We start from the raw sequence: 21315 nt of genomic DNA, 5'->3' as shown, positions 1-21315 counted from the left end.
GTAAGGTAGAAAGACATCCTTGGTATTACACATAACTGCGATGAAAAGTAATTTTAAAAAAGTAGCGAGTGAAGAATGAGCATGTAACATTTTCTCTACGTTGAACAAAAAATGAAACTATTAATTCAGCTTCATTTAAAAAATAACTGTCAGTGTTCCTGGGCACACAATTAAGCAAGAACTTCACAGTTAAGTTATCCACTGTCTTCCTGCGTTTAATGTTTAGCCTTTAACAAAAGATATGTAATTTTAGCCTATTCTTCACTCTTTGCCCCGAAGCTTCCATCAGGTGACACCTTCAGGGGTTCTGTAAACACAGAAGCTCTAAAATCAATGAGTCCTTATCTGCCCCGAAGGCTTTATTTAATTGTTTGCACAGCAGCCAACCTGTCAGACAAACCAGTATGGCTCTGGAATCAAACGGACTTAGTATTTAAAATTTGAATGTATTTAAACCAAGAGGAGGCACAACATAGGAAATGCAAAGCGCTGAGGCAAAGTTGTCAACCCAGTCAGGGTTAGGTATCAGCGTGGTGATCAAATGAAGGGTACTATTATATACGTTGATGAATGTTTTTTTAGATTTCACATTCCGCACATGTTCTGTATTAATCTTTAAATGAACTAATAGGAAATAGGAACAAGTAGTTGATTGATTAATGGACAAGAAGTCTTGAACATATGACATTTGTGTGTTTGTGTGTGTGTGTGTGTGTGTGTGTGTGTGTGTGTGTGTGTGTGTGTGTGTGTGTGTGTGTGTGTGTGTTTGTGTGAGTGTACTGTATGTGTGTGCAACACGTCAGGAGGATGGGTGGGGTGAAGCGCTATGGTAATCTGCTGGATTCACACAGGCCTTTCCCCACCCTGCCCTAGGCTACACCACACCAAAACATGCTGCCCTAATCACCAGGTCAAGGGGACTGACACGGGGAGATAGTGGAGGTGCAGCTCAGAAGGGGACACACTTGTGTCCATTGTGCTAATGTCACATTATATCTCATATCATTAAAGGAACCACATAAACGATGATACTAGGCCAAAATATGGGCAAAGTAGTACACAAAGTAGTTGGCTGTGAAAAAATTGTCCTAGGTGACTCTGCCATATTATGAGAATTTAATCTATATATGTGTGTTTATAGTTTCAAAAGTTGTTAAAATGCTAACTCAATAGCATATTGCTTTGTTTCATTATTGAGCACTACAGTTTAGTTTATTCACCTCAACGTGTCAGGCAGTTTATTTTGAGAAATAGGAAGAATATGTGCAAAAAGTTTTGAATGTATATAGGCAAAGTGGTTTACACTTTTATGGTACATATAGAGTAGTGAGGTTATGCTGATAAGCTGTATGTAAACATACCTCAGTTTTCTGCAGTAGAGTTTACAAAAGCTACATTTAACAGTTCCACTAGGGCTAGAATTAGTTCTACCATGTCAGCAAAACAGAGCAGGCAGAGTCAGTTTTGCTAGGAGGTAACTATGTGTCTGATAGAGAGGCCTTGGGCTTACAGAGAAAGCAAAACTAGTGATTGGAATTTGTCAGATAATAACACCTTAAAACACCAAATTTGACCCCATGCAGTATCGAATCTGTAAATGCAGAGCAAAGCCCAGTTGCAGAAGTAAACCTGCATGGTATGCCTTTAAAGCACAATAATTTCTTCTCAAGCACAATAATGAATGCTACGCTGTAAGTTGACGGTGGCTGGAAAGTGAAAAACTAACAAGCTAACAAGTCAAGACCAATCCACTACAGTCAGCCCAGTAGGCAGTAGCTGTAGTCCCTCCCCGGCTCACAGTGAGCACAGGGAGTCTGGGCTGCTAAATGCTCCAGCCTCAGAGGGACGATGGTGGAGGGCTGGTAAAGATGGCGGCGCTCTCCGAGGATGGGAGGTACGGATTAAATTGTGGCCAACAGAGCGCAGACAGAGTCACCGTATTGCACGTCAAATTGACCGAGACAGCACTGAGAGCGATAGAGAGCTACCAGAATTGTATGGTGAGTTAAACGGCCGCTTATTTCAGTTAAAATTAGCTTGGACTGTCGGGCTGACACGGCTCGTCTCAGCTGGGAAGCCCAACTGCCACGCACAGCTAAAGCTACAAAGTTAGCTAAGCTGTTGACAGAGCGAGTTTCTGCTTGGTTTTTTTTTGAGTATATCACTTTTGTGTCATTAAATTAAAAAGATGAAGAAGATAAATGGGGCTTTGGCCTTATATTCTGGCCAGGTTTTACGAACTGTCAATAGTTATTTAATCTAGAAAACCTGTGGGTAAAGTTAGACACTCTGATTAGCCAACGTTAGCTCGTTAGTCTGAGCCCCTGTGCTGTGCTGGCCAGCCAAGTCCATTTTTTTTCTTGCCAAACTGACGTTACTTTGACCAAATTAGGAAAGTCGTAATTTCATATCAGCGAATAAACTCGTCCCCTGACGAGTCTCATAAAATGAGTTTAATATAAAAGCTCAACTAACTAACATGAATTTATATTCGACGAGATTGTATTTGCTTCAGGGGCAGGGTGGAAATACAACGTTACGGATATATGAAGGCAAAATGTAACTTCATTACAAGTTAGTGGCGTTAATTCAGGCATATCGGTGACTGGCCAGTTTACCATATGGTTAAAAGTTGTGGCTAGTCATAAAACCTATGATCGCAACCTGGCTGGGATATGAAGCTCCTACTCAGGCTCATCGCTTTGTAGCTAGGTTTAAAAAAAAAAAAAAAAAAAAAAAAAAACTTAATTACAATATGTTGCCGAGAGAGCCGAAAGAGCTACCAGGATGTAAGCTAAATCTATGAGCAAGTACCGCAATAGTTTAAACGGAGAAATATTTAATTAGTTTTACAAATTAAGGAATTATTGCACGAGGGTAGTAGGACAGCAGTTAAAAATACATGGTATCCGGGAGCAACAAAACCTCCTATTTAATAAAAAAAAAAAAAAAAATCCGCTATCCAAGTCATTTTGTTCAAAATACAATGTAATCATGTACTTTAGCTTTCAGCAACCTACTTCATCCAATGTACTGCATTTCACCCCAAATCTTGGCACCATCAGTCATCGGGAAGCTCTTGAAACTGACTGTGCTAATAGGATACAGCACACCTCTGCAGATTAAATGTAATTTGTTAATTTTGAACTGTACAAATGGTGTAATCTTTTTGAGGTGCTACACAGGTGAACTAATCTGGAGAGGTCTCTGCAGTCTTGAGTTGAAGAGGCCTGAAGATACCTGACCTTAACTCTGCCAACAACAACGCCATTACATAACACAGTGACTGGGCCTAGGTCTCCACTCAGCGTTGATGCACTGTAGCTTAGCATGGGGCTGTAGTGTTCAGAGGTCTCTGCAGCCACTTTTTATGGGACATAGTGTGTGTCTGTATGTATTCCCGACATCACTCGCATTCCTGTATGTGAAACTTTTGCTCTCCGTCAGCCCCGAATAATACAGCGATTGCCTGTAGAGAAATCTTTATTTGAAATGTGGATATATAGCACAATTTCAAAAGATAATTTAGTCAGTTTCTGAACACTGGCAATCCGAGTCATCAGTACATTGAAGGAATTCTTTTGTGACAGCCCATGCTACAACCTTATTGGATGTGGTAATGTTGGTCTGTTCGCTGCATTGAACGGCAGCCTGCCATCTCTTGCTGACTGAGCAGCCAAAACTGCCTGCTTTTTGTTTCTCTCTCCCTCTCAGTAATGTGTGTTGTAGCTCAACCAGTCATCGAACTATGGAAGCTGGCTATCTTTGTCTTTCTGTGGTGATGTGAAATGTGATCAGAACTCTGTGTGTGTGTGTGTGTGTGTGTGTGTGTGTGTGTGTGTGTGTGTGTGTGTGTGTGTGTGTGTGTGTGTGTGTGTGTGGGGACTGGTTGGTGTCTGTGTGCGTGAGTGTATGGATAGTGGGGGAGGGAGTCAGTCAGTGGCTTGGAGTAGCTTAGCTTTAACAACCATGACATGGTTCTTTCAGTCTGATGTAAAGTATACATTTTATCTGCATCGTGTTTCATGTATGACTTAGGAGGAATGTTTTAATTTCCAGGTATGTTGAGAAGCTATTGATAATGAAATGCACATTCCACTCAAACCAGTTGACACAATGTTTCAAAAGGCAGATCTAGCCAACTGGTTCTTCTGTTGGCTTCATCTGTGTGAAGAAGCTGGGAGTGTTGTGCTTTCCTGTCCTAGCCTATGCTGCACCAGAGCAGCCGCTGCATAATTGTGGCTGTCAACTCCATTTCAAGTTACCACCAACACAAACCTGTAAACCTACACAAGACGAAGACATTTCACAAATACTCTCTTCAAAAATATCTACTGTGTTTGACTGTCGTCCAAATTCCACCACTTGTTGCAGGATAAAAGCAAACAATTTTACCTACCTCCTAGCTAAGATGATACAGGTAACGTTGACTCACATGGTCTCCCTGTAGATTTAGTCTTAAGGCCTGTCAGACACTGAGCCCAATTTGGGCTGCTAGCAGACCGTCATCAAGTATTTGTGGCCGACAGTCACCTCTGGTGTCTGCAGCACCAATGGTCTGGCACTAGTTGGCCCTTATTGGTCATTTGACCCATTGAACATGAGCAGTTGGCCTCTGCTTCTTCTTTTCATTTTCCAGAAGTAAAAGAGCGCATGCTGACAACATCATTGCCCAGCAAAGTGAAACAAAACTACAGCGCTAGTTGCAGTTCATCAAACTATAGCTGAAATGATTTGTTGATTAATCACTTAATCGATAGACAGAAAAATTACAGCACCTTTTTTTGATAATTTATCAATCATTTAAGTAATTTTTCAAATAGAAATGACAAACATTATCTTGCATAATTGTCTCAATTGTGAGGAATTGTTTTTTGTTTTTTTTTCTTTCCCTTGTACAATTGTTAACTGAATATCTTTTAGGTTTTAGACTGGTGGTCAGACAAAACAAACAATTTCACCTTGGGCTTCAGAGAACTGTGATGATGCATCAGACATATCGTCAATTCATGCTCTTGGCATGTCACTACACTGTTCACTGATTCACATTCGCTTGTAAATGGGAAAGATTGTATTTTTGTCTGCAATGCTGCAGTTTTTCTCTTTTGCATTATGAATACAGATTACTGCCAAGTCATTTTCTTTCACACAGACACGGAAGGTATGTGCATGTCAGCCGTCAGCTTGCTATCAGCTTTAGTCTTTACAATATTTTTAAGTGCAACTCTTAACATAATATTGAAAGGCAGTGTTTGCACAGTCAGCCTTTGTCAGTGCTAGTTACGAGGTATGCTTGGTGTGGTAGGACCCCAAGGCTCTGCTGTTTCTACAACCAAATTTTTTGAGTTCTGAAGTGTCAGTCATATAGTGTAACATGTTCTACAGGTTCTACACAACTATTTCCTTAATTTGGTTCTGTGTAGCTGTTCTTTGTTACTTACCCAACTAGTATTAAACTGTTGTTTCTTTTCACTTTCAGAATGTACCTTCTTTGCGGCCAACAATACAATTCAAGGGACTCCAAGGGGTAAGTAACCCCCCCCCAATAGATTTGATGAGTCATCGCATCCCCAATTCTGCATTCCCAATGTGGAATAGTTAAAACCCTAATTCTTTTTCTGGGTGTCAGCAGCAAGCTCAATTTTACATTAATTAATGACAAGTTATTTACATATTCATTCGTTCATTTATAGTTTTTTTTTTTTTTTTTTTTTTTAGAATGTGCCGATTTGCCTTCATTATTAATTGAGATGCTGCTACACAAGTGTCTTAGAACCATAAAACCATTGACTCTTTCTTGCCAGGGGTTAAATGTTTTAATAGATGTTAGCATGTATTTAAAATTTATACACCATGCGGTTTGATTTAAAAACCAGAATTTTTGCATGTTGGGACATGTTACCTCCACCACATTGGCGCAAATTTTATATTGCTTCAAAAAATAATTTTTATTGCATACATGAATAAAAAGATGTTGTGATTTTTGATACTGTCATTGCACAATGCACTTGTAGTAGATATTTAAAGCCAGCTTTGATGTGGTAATTAATTTAGGATTTGTCATATAAGCTGTGTCCTCTGTACAAACTGTCTGTTGAACTGTTCAGACAGGCACAAATTCATTTCAGATCTCATCTGAAGTGTATAAACACTGCTTTGCACTGCTTGTAGTCCATGATGCACATGACTAATATACAGCTGCTGAGACCTCAGAGACCTTCCTGTCTTATGCTAGCTCTCATGTTGTTTACGTCAAACCCCGTAGTTCAGATGTAGACTGCCTATTTCCAGTATGTGCATAAACACACTGAACTGTAAGGAGAAACTTCGGGCAAGATTTGAACTGTTTAGATGAGTGCAACTCCCTCTGTACTTACATTACTCAGTCCGCTCAAGCCCATCTTGAGTTGGTCCAAAATGCTGCAGCTAGGCTGTTAACAGCAACTAATCGTATGTCCCACATCACCCCAATTCTTGTCTCACTTCATTGGCTTCCAGTGAAATATAGAATTGACTTCAAAATTTTATTAATTACATACAAGGCCCTGCATGGCCTAGCCCCTGCTTATATAGCAGAGTTGTTTTTGAACCCTTACTCTGCCGGTCAACCGCTCCGATCATTTGATTAAGGCCTTTTTATCTGTTCCCTGTTCCTATTTTAAGTGGTGAGGTGACCCTGGTTTTGAGGTTGTAGTTCCTAAACTTTGGAACAGCCTTCCCTTTTACAACAGATCTGCTGAATCTGATTAATCTGAATCTGAATCTTGTTTTAAAAGGCAGCTCTAAAACTCATAGGTTAGCCTTTTTATACATACTCTGTTTCCCTTTAGTTTTGTTTATTTTGGTTATGTGCTTAAATTAATTTGTGTGTGTGTGTATACTTGTATTTGGAATGCGTGTAATTTATCTTACACGAAAAGCCCTTTGTAACTGCGTGTTTCAAAAAGTGCTATACAAATAAATTTTTATTATCATTATTACCACATGGTTGGGTTTAGCATATGGCTTATGGTTTTATAATCATAAATTAATCATGTGTATTTGATTATCCAACTGTCCTCAATTAATTTTCTCAGACACTCAGGTTTGAACAGATACTGTAAATTGTGTTGTTCTCCATTTTTGTGTGAATTTTTTACAGCGCATTAAAATTCCCAAGACCAATTCTTCATCAGACACCTTCAACAGTTTTGATTTCTACCTGTCTAATGTGGGCAAGGACAACCCTCAGGGAAGCTTTGAGTGTATCCATCAGTATGTGTCGAGGTAATGGTAATCACTGGTCAGCTGAATCAACTGTTACTGTCTTACCACACGTTGCTAGAATGTAATCCCTCTCTGCCTCACATTTCTTTCTCGTACTCCCTCTTTGTCTCCAGCTCAGGGGCCTCACATCTGGCATTGTTGGCGACGGTACAGGACAAGGTCACAGTGTGCGCCACTAATGACTCCTACCAGGTGACACGGGAACGCATGACCCAGGCCGTTGAGGACACACGTGAACGTGGGACCAAAGTTATCAAGCCTGGGGGCCAGTACAGAGGTAAGGCCCTCACTGAGGTCTCCCTTATCTGCACCTGCCACGAACAGATGCCAGGTTATATCCCAGCAGACCTCAGTACCTCTCCTCTCTTTTTCAAACTCGGCCCCTTTTTTTAGGGACTGAATAGGTCTAAGCTTACAGCCTGACTCCATTCAAAGCCATTATTGTGACTAACTGAGCCATTATGCAGTCCTTTCCAGATTAGCAGTTTGACTGATGAGGGCAATGGTGGCATATGAAGTTTTTTGTTTTATTGACACATTACCTGCCAAAATGTTACATAAGGGGCTGAAGTGTCATAGTAAGGGCACTGAGTGCGGTTTGCGTTTAGCACCAATCACTTGCAACCATTAGGACTTACTTTTCATGTTTCCATTATACTCGATGAACATAAATACATGTAAACCAGTTTCCTGTCTGCTGCGCCAGTCAGTGCCCGGATTGGAGTCACACAAGCTTAACAGAAAAAGTCATCTTTGATGATCTAATTTAGCTTGTCACTCTCTCCAGCCTAACTCATATGTCGTATCCAACTTGGTGCAGGTAGGGCAAAGGACGTGCAACAAAAAAAAAACTGCTGCTGTAATGTCTCTTGTCAGATGTGTTTTTCTTGGTTTTTTTTGTTTTGTTTTTTTTTTTTCCATTTCCTTCCTTCCTTATTTTCAGTATTTGATTTTTAGTCTTAGCAGAAAGTTTTACAAACTCCCAATTACAAAACAAATACAAGCTCAAGACGTCAGACGTAACACCAGCGACCCAACAGGAAAAACAGGAGATGAGATATATTAAAGGTGAAAAAAAACAAACATGCATTCTAAGGAAACCACAAAGGAGGAATAGCGTCACTTAGTCTCTTATCATATGGAAATGTTTTGGCTGACAAAAATCTGACAACCTGCAGAGCAAAGCACAATTCCAAATATGCTGATGGTCTGTGTTAATCACAACTAGAGAGGCATATATTATACAATTAAGTTAATAGGTTACTGTTAATGATAACAGATTGGAATTATAGGCCACCAGTAAAAATAGACAAACTGTTATCACCTGTCCAGATTTATGGCTTAAAAACGGGTTTAATTTTTTGACTAACATTTTAAATGCATTGGTCCAAAATATGCACCAGTTTTTGTTTCTTTCCTCTGGCTGGTTTTAAAAACAACAGCAGTTCCGAGGATTTTGCTTAGTTCTTTAAAACCTTTATCCTTAAAATGTCCATTAAGCATTATAACAGATGTAGCCTAAAAGTAACCCTGTATGCACAGTGGAGAATAATTTTGGCTACACACATAGGCAACCTGCAAATGAATGGAAAAAAAATAAAAAACAAAACACCTTTTCACGCTTAAACATGGAGAAATGAATTGCAAATAAATTTGATCGTTGCATTTATTTATTTTTCTTGGTGAATTGAATAGGGCAGTTTTGCTTACACCTGGATTAAACCATATTTTTGGTAATAAGCTCCACTTGATGGACAAATTACAAATTCTATAAAAGTCCAGAACTGACTTAAAAAAAAAATACATTACTTTTATTTCATGTCCTACAAAAGATGCTGCTCTTGAGGTTGTATCTTTCAGCTGGTCAGGAACTCTCACACTGGACTTTGTTGTTGGCAAGTCAAACAGAAGCCACAAAGCTGTAACAACCTGTGGTTGCTATTTATTCATATGCAAGCAGGCACCGGTTGTCTCTATCAAATTCTTTCGATGTTAACCTTTAAATTACAGTAAATGTTGATGTTTAAAGGACAGTTATGAACCCAGCATCCTGACTATTCTCAAAAAGCAAAATAATGAGAGAAAATATGAGGGACAAAATGAAAATAAGACATGAAACTGAAATTTAATATTATTTGGATAGAACTAAAGCAGAAAGAGAATTCTGCAAGTGATAACTGAGATTGCCAACTTGATTGTTGTCAGTGGTAACTATATTATTTAAGCATTGTGTTTAACATTTATTTCTCCCCAAAATATCGTGCAAAATCAGTCATCCAGTCAAAATTATGTTTTTTTATTTATTTGCTTGCAGTAGTTATAGTTGTTTTTCTATGCACTACATAAAACCAGCTCAAACATCTTTATAGTCAGAACTAGTTTTTTTTAGATCTAGGCCTTTGTCAAAAACTTCCTCGGTCAAACCAGAATCAGAAGTGTAGCTCAGTTCACAAAATTTTCAACATAAAACCTCCTCAGGCCTGTTTTTTGTTGGCTCTGTGGATAGATTTGCATACACTGGCCCAGATAGAAACTGGGAAACGAGAGGAGCAGCAGAGAGAAGGGGTGGGACAGGAGCTTGTAGCAGCTGGTTTGGAGTGAGCACCCTATTTACTAATGCACAAGGGGCCTTTAGTTTCTGGGTTTCACAAGCTGGTAATTTAGGTAACAGTTTATAACTTGTAATATTTATCTTTATCTTGTCTGTAGCTTGTATCTTTTAATGATAGCTGCACATCCTTTGTCATTTCAAATGCCATGGCATTTAATGTTCTAAGTTACTATACTCTTGCTCTTTATATGTTCTCTAGTGCAGACTGACTATTTGTGAAGTAGAAAATTGAATTACTTAAACTTTTCATGTGCAGCAATCTGTCATTGGGCCTATTAGACAACACCAAGTGTGTGAGGTTACACCTCCTCACAGTGCTCCTAGCCTTGCTTTTTGACGAGGAGGGAGGGGGGAGTTTTTCCTTTCTCTTCCTCTCTAACCTTAATCTCTTAAACAGCTTTAGAACTTCATAGTGACCGTGAAGCAGTATGGAGAAATGTTCAGGCCCCTTGACTAAGCACATGGCTCAGCAACACAGAACAGAGGTGTCTTGGCTTCTAATCACCTAGTAACTTTGATGTAAATCACTTTTTCAAACTACTCTAAGTTGATACAGAGAACTGCAGTCCAGTGTACAGTGTAGTTTTGGTGTGGCTGCTATTTCTTGTGACTAACTCTTTGATGGTCGTTGGCCTTAACAGTAGGTTATTTTTGGACCTCCTTGCTCCAAAAACTGAAGAGATAAAGATAATTGGCACTACAAAAGCAGGTAGTTTCTGCCTGCAATTGATTTTAAATGAGATATGAGGAACCACTTGTAATTCTGCCTCTTGTAACCTTTAGATCCAGCTACCAAGGTTCCTTTGAAATTGGGTGTGACTTGTTCATTTCAACTTCCTCAGTCTATCAGATATTCTTGGCATGTTTCATTGACACTCTTTGGTCATAGCTCATTTGCATGCAGTTTCAGGAATGCAGTTTTTGTGGCCATCTGAATCTAAAGATAAAGGATAATATCTGTCTTTTGAGGTTATTGCCCAAAACCTCAAAAGAGAGGGATGTGTGATCTGTCTCCCCATATCCTTAAGATTCCACATTTACTGTCATTGGCTGGGCAATAAATGTTTATAGGCACATATGAGACCAATTTCAATAAGTGGGTTGAAGACAGTACACAGGAGAGTTGTTGAGCAAATTCCTGCCATTATATGTCGAAATGACAGAATAATGTATGATGATTAACTGCCCTGCAGAGAAGATGAGGTGTTTAACATTGCCTTTATTCTATGTCTCTAGGAAAGCAAGTCCATGTCCGTAAGCCTGCGCTATCAACCCCAGAGGTGGTCCCAGAGCGCAAGCGCTCTACACCCATTAACCCAGCCAACACTATTCGTAAGTGCCTTTCCAATAACCCTGTGTCCCAGCGACCGTTCCGGGACCGGATCATACACCTGCTGGCGCTGAGGTCCTACAAGAAGCTAGAAGTGCTTGCCCGTTTGCAGAGGGACGGTATCAACCAGAAAGACCGAAACTCATTGGGGACTGCCTTGCAACAGGTACTGTAAGGCATCTTGTGTCATGTTTTTGGCTTTTTTGAATGTCATAATAAGGTTTGTCAGTATTGACAGAATAATTTAAATGGGAAAGAATTTACATGTTCTCTCTTATACAGAAAAATCCAGCATCAATAACTTAAGTTTTTGTAAAAGCTGATATTTAGGCTTTTAAAAGGAGTACCTGTGTCTAATTTGATTCCTGAGATCCCCTTACTTTTCTTAAACATGAGATTGAGGTACATAAATCTGCCTGAGGGAATCCGGTTCACAGTATAAAGGCTTCATTCACTTTTTTTGAAGAAACAAACCACTTAAACGTTAAACATTATTTGCATGCACAGATGTTTGTCTTGCACAGGAAATGTGAAGTTTCTATTCATGCTTTATAGCTGGCATGCTATCATAGTTTAACTTTGAAACTGTGTGTGTGTGTGTGTGTGTGTGTGTGTGTGTGTGTGTGTGTGTGTGTGTGTGTGTGTGTGTGTGTGTGTGTGTGTGTGTGTGTGTGTGTGTGTGTGTGTGTGTGAATTTTTTTCATAAACAAAACAGGTAGCAAACCTGAATCCCAAAGACAACACGTACTCATTGAAGGACTTTATTTATCGTGATGTCCAGCGAGACTGGCCGGGCTACTCTGAAGATGAGAAGTCCCAGGTTGACCGGATATTGGCTCGGTACAGAAACCAATTAGAGTATAAGAGTGTAATTAAAAAGCCTTACTGTTGTCAGCTTGAAGTAATGTTAGTTACAATGGATCCCAATTGTTTTTTATATTTCTTTTTAATGAATATATATATATTTTTTTTGCTCACAACCCTACCTTATAACCTGTGAGAACAAACCAACTTTAATTTTTGACTGTACTACATAGACTGCCAGCTAATGGATGTGCAGTGGAAAAGTGGGACATACCTCAGGAGTGGTTTTAGAAGTTCAACTGATGTTTTGGTGTTGACATGAATTTAAGGTCACCATATCTGTTGTGCTCTCTAAAGGAGAAAACGTCAGAGTTTTAATGCCACCTTTCAGTGTTAAAAGAAGAGTTCAGTATTTTTAGAGTCTATAAACAACTCATGTGGTACACAAGCAGGTTTTAGTTTTACAGTTATATATCCTTTCTCCCATTATTACCTATAAACTATACAGTTCACACACCATTTGTTGTGTGGTAAGTCTCAACAAAAGTGTTGAATGCATTTCCTTTTCAGATTTTTTTTTTCCCCAAAATTTGAAATCGTGCATTTTTTACGTTTGCTAGCTTGCAGTCTTTTTTGCCTTTGTTGGCTCATTTCTAGCTGCTTCTGGCCACTAGAAGGAAGGTGTACTGTATATGACTATAACTTCTTGTGTCCTGCATGAGCTGTGAGTTTAAAATAAGGACACTTTGGAATAACAAACAATTGTTTTTAATGAAAGATTGAGTTTTTTAACAGGTCCCACTTTATTGATAGCTGAGCCCTGGCCTCTAACATGTCCTTTCTTTTCTATTACAGTTCCCCAATGACACAACTCTTTCCTTTTTTTTTTTTTTTTTAACAGCAAATTAGGTCTTCCTACTGAGACACTCTCAACAAGCAGTTCTCCCAAAGACAGTGTCCCCACATCTCCCCAGGTATCTGAACCATTACACACTAAAACACACGACCACAGCAAAGTATGTAATTTTCAGCTAAATTCCAGTTTCCTTACAGAAGCGCCAGCCAGACTTTGACTTCATCGATCCTTTGGCGCCCAAGAAAGCCCGCATTTCGCACCTCAACAATCGAGGGCCAGCCGCATCTTCATCCTCCTCGTCCTCTGACCGCCATGAGGACGAGGGCAGCCCCAGCTCTAAACGCTCGTCCCTACCCTCCAGCGTCACCTCGGGCCCTCCCACCCATCTCCCCATTTCTTCCCACCCTCCTGCACCCTCTCACCAGCAGCCCAGCCCAGCCTCCAACTCCAACTCACCCAGCACCCCAGAGGGCTGTGGCACCCAAGACCTGCCCATGGACCAGAGTTCCTCCTGCAGAGACCCTTCACCCAGCCCTTTCTCCTCTGATAGGACACTGCAGGACCACTTTCGGCACCCAGTCCCAGTTCCCAGACCAGCCTCCTCTCCGAGCCCTCCTCTTCGCACCTCACTCACAGTAACCTCCACTGTCATCACCAGCCCTCCTTTGTCCAGCAGTACCAATAAGAAGGTCAAAAAGAAATCCAAGAAGCACAAAGACAAGGATCGTGAGAAGGAGAAAGGGAAACAGACTGAAAGAGGCAGCAGCAGTCCTCCCAGTGTGGCAGAGCGGGCTGAGGAGAGTCGTAAAGCTAAAAAGAGGCGCAGTGCTGAGGAAGAGAAGAGAGAAGTTATTGACAAAAATCCACACAAAGATCAAGGTGTGTTTCTGTCTTGTTAATTTTCTGCATCACTGAACCATACATCTCAAGACTTAAATGACCACATCAGCTATTTCATTGCATCTTTAGCCCATTTACTGCTCTGTTTACACGCCTCACTTTCAGCCATTTCCCAGCTTGCAAATCACCTTTTTTGAAATTTTACATTTTTAAGTTACTTAATCAGTGTGTGGTCATTTAGTTGAGGGAACATCTTTAAAATGTATTAATATATGTTGTATATTAACAATGAATTAAAGTAACTATATTTAATGGGACAGGGGTTGCTCATGTTGTCAAACTGAGAGAGAATTAACATCACGTCTGGGGCGGATTTTAGCCCCATGTAGCAAATTGTTCGCCCACACTTTACCAGCAGGAGCTGATAACTGTTATTAGCAAACAAGCTCTGATAAACACACTGTACACCACTTGCCAATCAAATAGACAGACGTAGTTGATGACTGGCTGTTGAAGAGAGTAAAACATGCAGCTGCTAAATCTAGATATTTTCTCTGGAGTTGGGACAAAAAAAAAAAAAAACACACAAGCGAAACACAGCTCCTGTAGGTCTTTTTCAAGGCACAGGTGTACATAATACAGGTCGACCGAATCGGCTGATATTGGCCTATCACACACATATCCATATCGGGGTATATTTTTGCCGATATGAGAACTTTTTTTTTACAGAACATAATGCAACAAAAAGATGCCTGGGGTGATTTTTAGAAATATGTCATCACATAGTTTGTCCAGCAGAGCGCGCACTCTCTCCATTGTTTACTATACCGTCAGCACTGTCTGCAGCACATGTAGCAAAGTGGAAGTCACAGTGGAGCAAACGTGGCATGGGGTCAGGCGGTGTCTTTACCGCTAAGTTTGTGAAATACATTGCTGGAGAGGTTAATAAAAAACAATCCCGTAATTTTCCCATTTCAATATAATTAACAGACTAAATGTATACATGTGTATATACATAAAGAATATCGGCCGATATATCTATTGGAATTTTTTACACCCCAAAAATTGGTATCTGCATTGGCCCCAAAAATCCAGTATCATCCAGGCTTTAGTACATAATGACACGAATGATTATGTCAGAATGTCTGCTGTGAAAAAAGTCTGTGGGTTGACAATATTCCTCTGTGTCTGTTTGATGGTTAAGTGGGTTATTCTTTGCTAACATGTTGGCTGCAAAACTTTAAATGGGTAAAACATGTCAGGGTCTGTCCCCTTACTGGGTATAAATCTATTAAAGCAGCTTTAATGTTGTTAAGTGCTACCTTCACCTGCTATTTTGTGGAAAAATCAAACCAGGGTTTTAAATGACAAGGAAACTTGGATGAGAAAACGGGTGATGTGGATTTGCTTTCTCCTTGCTTCAAAAATGGTGCACATATGGCTAGCTATACATTCTTTCTCATAATTCAAATGCAAAGTTCCTGTCTCTGTTAAAATAGGAGGGATTAGAGTAATCACGCACTTGTTTAACAGCCCTACTGAGGCAATGGGGGATAAGCTAGCAGAGTGACTTTTTTATATTGTCAACGTCCAACATGTCTGTTGGGGGAAAAAAATAACATCAAAGAGATAATACATTTAGTAAATAAGTCTTTGATGTAATGCAGAAAAAATACATGTAAATCCAGCTTAAATCTAACTTTAAGAACTCTGCTGCATTAATAACTGTAAAAGTGTGTGAGACACAGAGACAGAGAGCGAACTAATTCAAGAAGCATTGACATGTCCTGTGACCGACATGCGGCCTCCGTCAAGTTTCCAGTCAGTTTTTCTTTCAGACTTTGGATTATTGTTCAGCATGTTTCGGTGTTTATCTCTGCACTGTCTCTTCCAGCCCACTCAGCCACATTCAGTTTGATCTTTGACACTGATACACTGGATTTTGCCTGGACATGTTGAGGAGGCATTGATCTGAGCTCTTCTTTACTCTGTGGACTTTTTATCTGGTTGACCTAACATTATAAATAATGTGGTTGCAGTTTGCTTCCTCCTGGTCTGTATTTGTGTGTCCCCCTTTTTTTTTTTTTTTCTGAGAACTGTGTCTTGGGCATCATCCTTAGTTTGCTGCCATTTTTGCAGATTTTACTGTCTTTCTGTTCCTGATGGATTTGACTACACCTGTGGGGACAGTTGATTTTGAGTTTCACTAATCAAAACGAGCACTGACTGTTGGATGGCAGCAGTATATTTAACTCCAATGTCTGATATACCAGAAATTCTGTAGACGAAGAAAACACACCTGCGTATCTACACCCACAAACAAAACAGGATAGATAGTCTGTGCTATGCTTAATAATAGTGCATTGGAGTCTGTCAAAAATCTACTACTACTGTTTAATAATTGCTAATAAGCCAGGAGCTGTTATTTTTGGTATTTCACATGAATTATTTTCAGGACATGCACGTATCATGTACTGTGTTTTTTGTTTATTAGCCTATCTTGAAAAAATAGCAGACTCCACTAAGTGAAAACAAATAGATAGAAAATCAAACAGAATACAAATGCATTGAAAAGCAATGCAAAAAAGAATATGGTTAAAATAAATCTGAAAATTTAAAGCAGTATCCCTTTTTAAGAAAACTGATGCTCACTTTGTATTTTTACATTTTTTTCCATAGATTTTGCAAAGTATTTTTTCCATCCCTGTGACACTTGATAAGTAAAAATAATACATTGCCCCTTTTGGATTTTGGCTATGTTAATCATGTAGCCAAATACAGTTGTCGGTCCTTGCAGGATCGTTGATACTGTGTATACTATCAATGTAGTATTTGCATTCTAACAAATTACTCTTTCTTCTCAGACACTTCAGACAAAGAGAAGCCGGTCCAGTCCACTGAATTCTCCTCCACGATTGAGATACCTGACTATGTAGTGTGAGTAACCCTGAAAACACTTGTTAAAACACAAATGTTGACATATCTGAATCATCAGGACTTTGACAACAGACACAAACTTGAGAACTAGGACACGGGATTTTGCAGCGGTATACACGTGTTTAATTTGTGCAGCCTGGTATTCTTCTTTCATCTCTGTATGTTGACTGTTTTGTACTTTCCGCCTCATTGGTAATAAGAGCAGGGAGTGTGTTATCTGTTGCACATCAGAAACGGAGAAGCTCAACAGGCATTAAACAGAGTTCCCAACAAATATCATTGGGGAAAAGTTAACTCATTTTGGTGTGCTGGTTTCTGCCTGCACATGACTGAACAGATTTTTCTGAAATACTAACTGTAAAGCATGTTGTTTGTGGATTCTAAATTTCCTTTTCTGTGTTTACAGGAAGTACACGCCGTTGGTGTCCATGGACCAGCGACAAACCTACAAGGATGACTTTAATGCAGAGTATGATGAGTACCGCCTGCTGCACGCCCGTGTGGAGAGCATCACCCGCCGCTTTACCCAGCTGGATGCCCAGTGCCGGAAGCTGGCACCTGGCACCAAAGAGTACCAGGTCATATTGCAGCAGTTAACTTAAATGCACTGAACTGCGGGATATTTATCGAAACATTTGTGGTGGCATTGTCATGAGCTCTCAAATAAGATGGCTGCTTAGATACATTACACTAGTTGCAGATTCTGACTGTGAATGGACTAGAATTATTTAAGAGAGAGAGAAAAAAAAAAATTCAAGAGATGGTATAATTGCTTTTAATACTTTTACCAGTGTTATAGTTGACTCCTACAGAAAGTGATGAGGCGTTCGGCTTAGGACCATTCAGATTTGCCTAGTAGTACACTAGTGTCACATTGTGGTGCCAGACAGGAGGCAGGAACTGTTTTTTAAATAATTAAAAATTGATGTGTCACTACCATTCGACATCTGTTTCTCGACCCAGTGAGATCTGCAACCACCAGGCAGCAGACAGTTGTTTAGTGTTGAAAGTCATCAGAAATTCTGTGCATCTGTTCAGGGTGCTGCTGTTTTGCCAAGTTATCACACAGAGCTTTAGTGTTTTACTTTCTGCGCAAGTTAAATATAAGTGGATCAACACTTTTTCCTGTTACAAAATGAATAAATGCAGAGCATGTTATGTGTAATTAATAATATTCATAAATGATGCACACTTGCATTGAATATGCAAAACTATTCAACAACATTTTTATTTAAAAATTTACAGAAAGTGCAAGAAGAAGTCTTGAAAGAGTACAAAAAGATGAAACAAGTAAGTGGACTTTTGTCTGTTTGCCATTAGTTTTTGTTTTTGTCAACCACAGCAGGAGCTGCTGTTGGGGTAACAGCTGTAGTCTGATATTATGTGCATTTTTGTTCTATAGCACAGCCCCAACTACAATGAGGAGAAACAGCGCTGTGAGTACCTGCACAACAAGTTGGCCCACATCAAGCGGCTAATAGCTGATTTTGACCAGCGAAGAGCCCAGGCCTGGTGCTGAGAGCACAGCACACAGCATCTTCAGTAATCAGTATTCAGAACGGAGTGTCGAACCAGGAGGGGGTGTCCAACTGGGTCTTATTTATTAACACCCCTTCAGTTACTGCCTCCACAACAGCCCCCCCCCCCCCTTTTCTTTCTCCCTTCATCCTTCTTCATTCCTTCCTTCCTTTTCCAATTGTTGATTCCACAGGCTTCACTGTTGCCTGAAATCTTGAAGATCTCACTTTGACTTTTACCCCCATCTTTCGCTTTCTCAATGAGCTCCCTTGGAATTTCATACCACTGGACCAGTGGAAAGGAGCTGCCTGCATGTGTGAAGGGGTTTGGGAAAAACTTCAACTCTTCTAACTTTTGAAGGACTTATCTTGAGGCAAAAAAAAGAACAAAAAAAATTATTTTTGAGCATCAGAAAATATTAACATGTATTTAAGTAAAAAAAAAAAGAAAAAGAGGGAGATCTATTTATTTTGGGACTCGTAGTGCAAAAGGAGAGTCCGCAGATGATATATTGTTTAACTTTTCTTGAAAACAATGCAAAAAAAAAAAATTACAGCGGCCTTATGTGTTTTGACTTTGTGAAGCCATTTTGCACGCAAAATTCATTATGTCATCTCATTTGGCAAAGATGTCTCTCCTGGCTCATTTCCTCTCGTCACACAAAACTGTACTGGATAACACTGCTTCAACAAATTGCTGTCATTGCTGAGTTTGAGGCTGAAGAGGAAGGAAATGAGACAGGCAGAAGAAATCACTTGAGCTGTCTGAGAAGCAACAACATTATGTGTGCATGGATTGTAAATTTAGTCCTAATGACCACATGGGGTGGTGAGGGTGGGGTGAATTAATGGAGTATGATCCCTGCCGGTGGGGGGGGGGTGGGGGGGCGCGTATTCCCTGCACCTACGGTGTTTAATGTTCACAGTGCATTATGGGTGCCTTAAGGTGTTTACACTTGGAAACGTCGAGTTGGGCCGACCTTTAGGGGCTGCAGGCTACACAAAGGAACTACAACTGCCTGTAAACAGGTTGTGTGTGTGTGAGTGAGAGAGTGAGTGAGAGAGAGAGAGAGTGAATGTCTGAGCAGTGGGGGAAGGAAGGGATGCTTAGTCCGGAGGGAGTATTACACATTGTATGAGAGTGTGTTTGTGTGTGTGTGTATGGTTGTGCATTATGTGGAGTGACAGGTGAAAGGAAAAAAATGGGGGGGGGGGGTGATAAATATGAAAAACAACAAAAAAAAGCTGCTATAGTGTTTGACCAGCCAGAGCACTCAGGATCAACCTGGCTGGAGTAACAGTACCTGATCTTAATTGAAGAGATGTAGAAGATCCTTATTTTCCAGGATGGTTCATCTAAACCCTGGAAATGACTGCGCCCACCTCTTCAGCTTTGTCCTGCGGCAAACAGTCTGTGTTTCTGTTTTAGAAAGAAGCAAAAACGAGTCATCCACCAGAGGACTAATCTGTATTACAATGTTAAATGTATTTGACTCTCAGTTTGAGTTCTACAAACCAGTGAAAGATTTGAGTAACTTTTTTTTCTTTTCTTTTTTTCCAACATTGATACCGTTTAGTTTGATGGATGGATGAATGGCTTCTATATATTTCAACAAGGGAAAAATTGTTTACAAACCTGTGTTAGATTGTTTGCCAAAAATTAAAGACTTTGCTGGTACAGCATCCACGGAGTAAAATTTCTGACCTGGGCTTAATTTTAGGAGACTGTAATACTGGAATATGCGTATCATTCACTGAAAAAAAGAAAACACCTTTACATTTGGGGATGTGAAAAGGAACTTAGTCACTGTGCCCCTAGAAATATCAACAATTGAAGGGTGTTGATTCCACTTTTAGTCTAGTATGACATATATCCAGCTAGTGTGGACATGTAAGAATCTGTCCTTTTTATTGGAAAAAATGTGGCACCCCCCCCCCCCAAAATGGAGTTCTATTTTAATTTTGGCCAGGTCTATTTAACATATATTTTGGTCGTGGCATTCTGTCAAATAGTCAGTCTCTGCAGTAGACTGGCTGTTTTGGTCAGCTGCCAGGATCAGTTTAACATAATCACGAACTCGGTGCAACAAGCTTGGCACCGCTCATGTTATTTTGGACAAAAGATCAGCACTTGTATCTTGGGGGTGTCACAACTGCAAATTAAAAAATGTCCAAGAGTTGAGGCTCTACTCGAGATTTAAGCTTGCTGTGGCTGTGTGGTACAGGGTCAGTGTTTTGGCTTAGTCGTCCTGTTTTCCCTTGCAAGGGTCATTTTCCAGAATTTAGGGTCACAAAGGGCCACTCTGACAAATTTATGTTGGAGGCCTTCAAAGTCTTGTCCGTCACCTGTGTCATCCTCTCAGCCTTCCAAAGATTTCTGTCACTAGTGAAAGCAACTTTACTGAAATAGGGTTTGAACAAGATGAATAAGCCTAACGTAACTCATCATAGTGGAAGGTGTGTGAGAAGAGGGTTGATAGAGTCTTAATGAGGAAGTGATAAAGTAAAAAATGCCCTGTCAGTGTTTTGACATGAGAAACCACTGAAAATCAAATGAATACTGAGTGAAATCTGATCCTTCCCAGCTGAAAATGTACAAGACATTTCAATTAAAAAAAATCACAAGTTTTACCTGGAAAATGTGTGTCGTCTTTGTCCTTTACAGTTTCCCTTCCAGTCATTTGAAAAAGGCAAAAAATACTGGTAACATTGCATGATTTTAGGTGTTATTTTCCTGATGACCCAGAAGCAGATGTTATGAAAAAATAAAGCAAGACTTGAAGGCATTGTTGGATAAAGATTAACTGTAATGAGGACATTGTTCTAATGATCACTTTTGGGAAGTGTCTTTCTGCATTCTAAATTTATTTTGACTAAGGAAAATCTGATGTTTAAAGTACTGGCACACTGATGGGAATTGAAACTAGATTATAAAATGCCGATGTTTGTAAAACAGTGGTTTAAGTAAAAACAGGACAAGAGCCTAGAACGGCGCAGAAGCACCGCCTGTCATCAGTCTATGACATGATGCAGGCAATTCATCCAGTTCAGGAAGAGCCATCTAATGTACACTGTGCAGTCCTGAAGGATTTTCAGACTGCTGATTAGCAGTCTTCAGCTGCTTCATGATACATTTAAAAATGGTAGTAAATTT

At 39.8% G+C, this 21315-nt stretch overlaps 1 protein-coding gene and 1 long non-coding RNA gene across 2 annotated transcripts in view; both read left to right on the top strand.

The window, feature by feature from the left end:
- LOC120807367 overlaps positions 1-21315 on the top strand; it is a 245226-nt gene that overhangs the window by 68475 nt on the left and 155436 nt on the right. The window lies entirely within an intron of this gene.
- On the top strand, positions 1570-20801 carry ell2 (elongation factor for RNA polymerase II 2). Its single transcript, XM_040159254.1, has 12 exons — positions 1570-2000; positions 5480-5527; positions 7142-7266; positions 7380-7543; positions 11114-11373; positions 11923-12047; positions 12913-12985; positions 13065-13746; positions 16572-16644; positions 17051-17222; positions 17890-17934; positions 18047-20801. Exons 1-12 carry the CDS (start codon positions 1827-1829, stop codon positions 18161-18163), a joined length of 2058 nt encoding a protein of 685 aa, XP_040015188.1. The 5' UTR covers positions 1570-1826; the 3' UTR covers positions 18164-20801.

The sequence above is a fragment of the Xiphias gladius genome, chromosome 21 (genome assembly GCF_016859285.1).
Source record: "Xiphias gladius isolate SHS-SW01 ecotype Sanya breed wild chromosome 21, ASM1685928v1, whole genome shotgun sequence".
Taxonomy (NCBI): Eukaryota; Metazoa; Chordata; class Actinopteri; order Istiophoriformes; family Xiphiidae; genus Xiphias; species Xiphias gladius.
The sequence above is the reverse complement of the archived record's forward strand: the minus strand, read 5'-3'. Positions and strand labels throughout refer to the sequence as shown.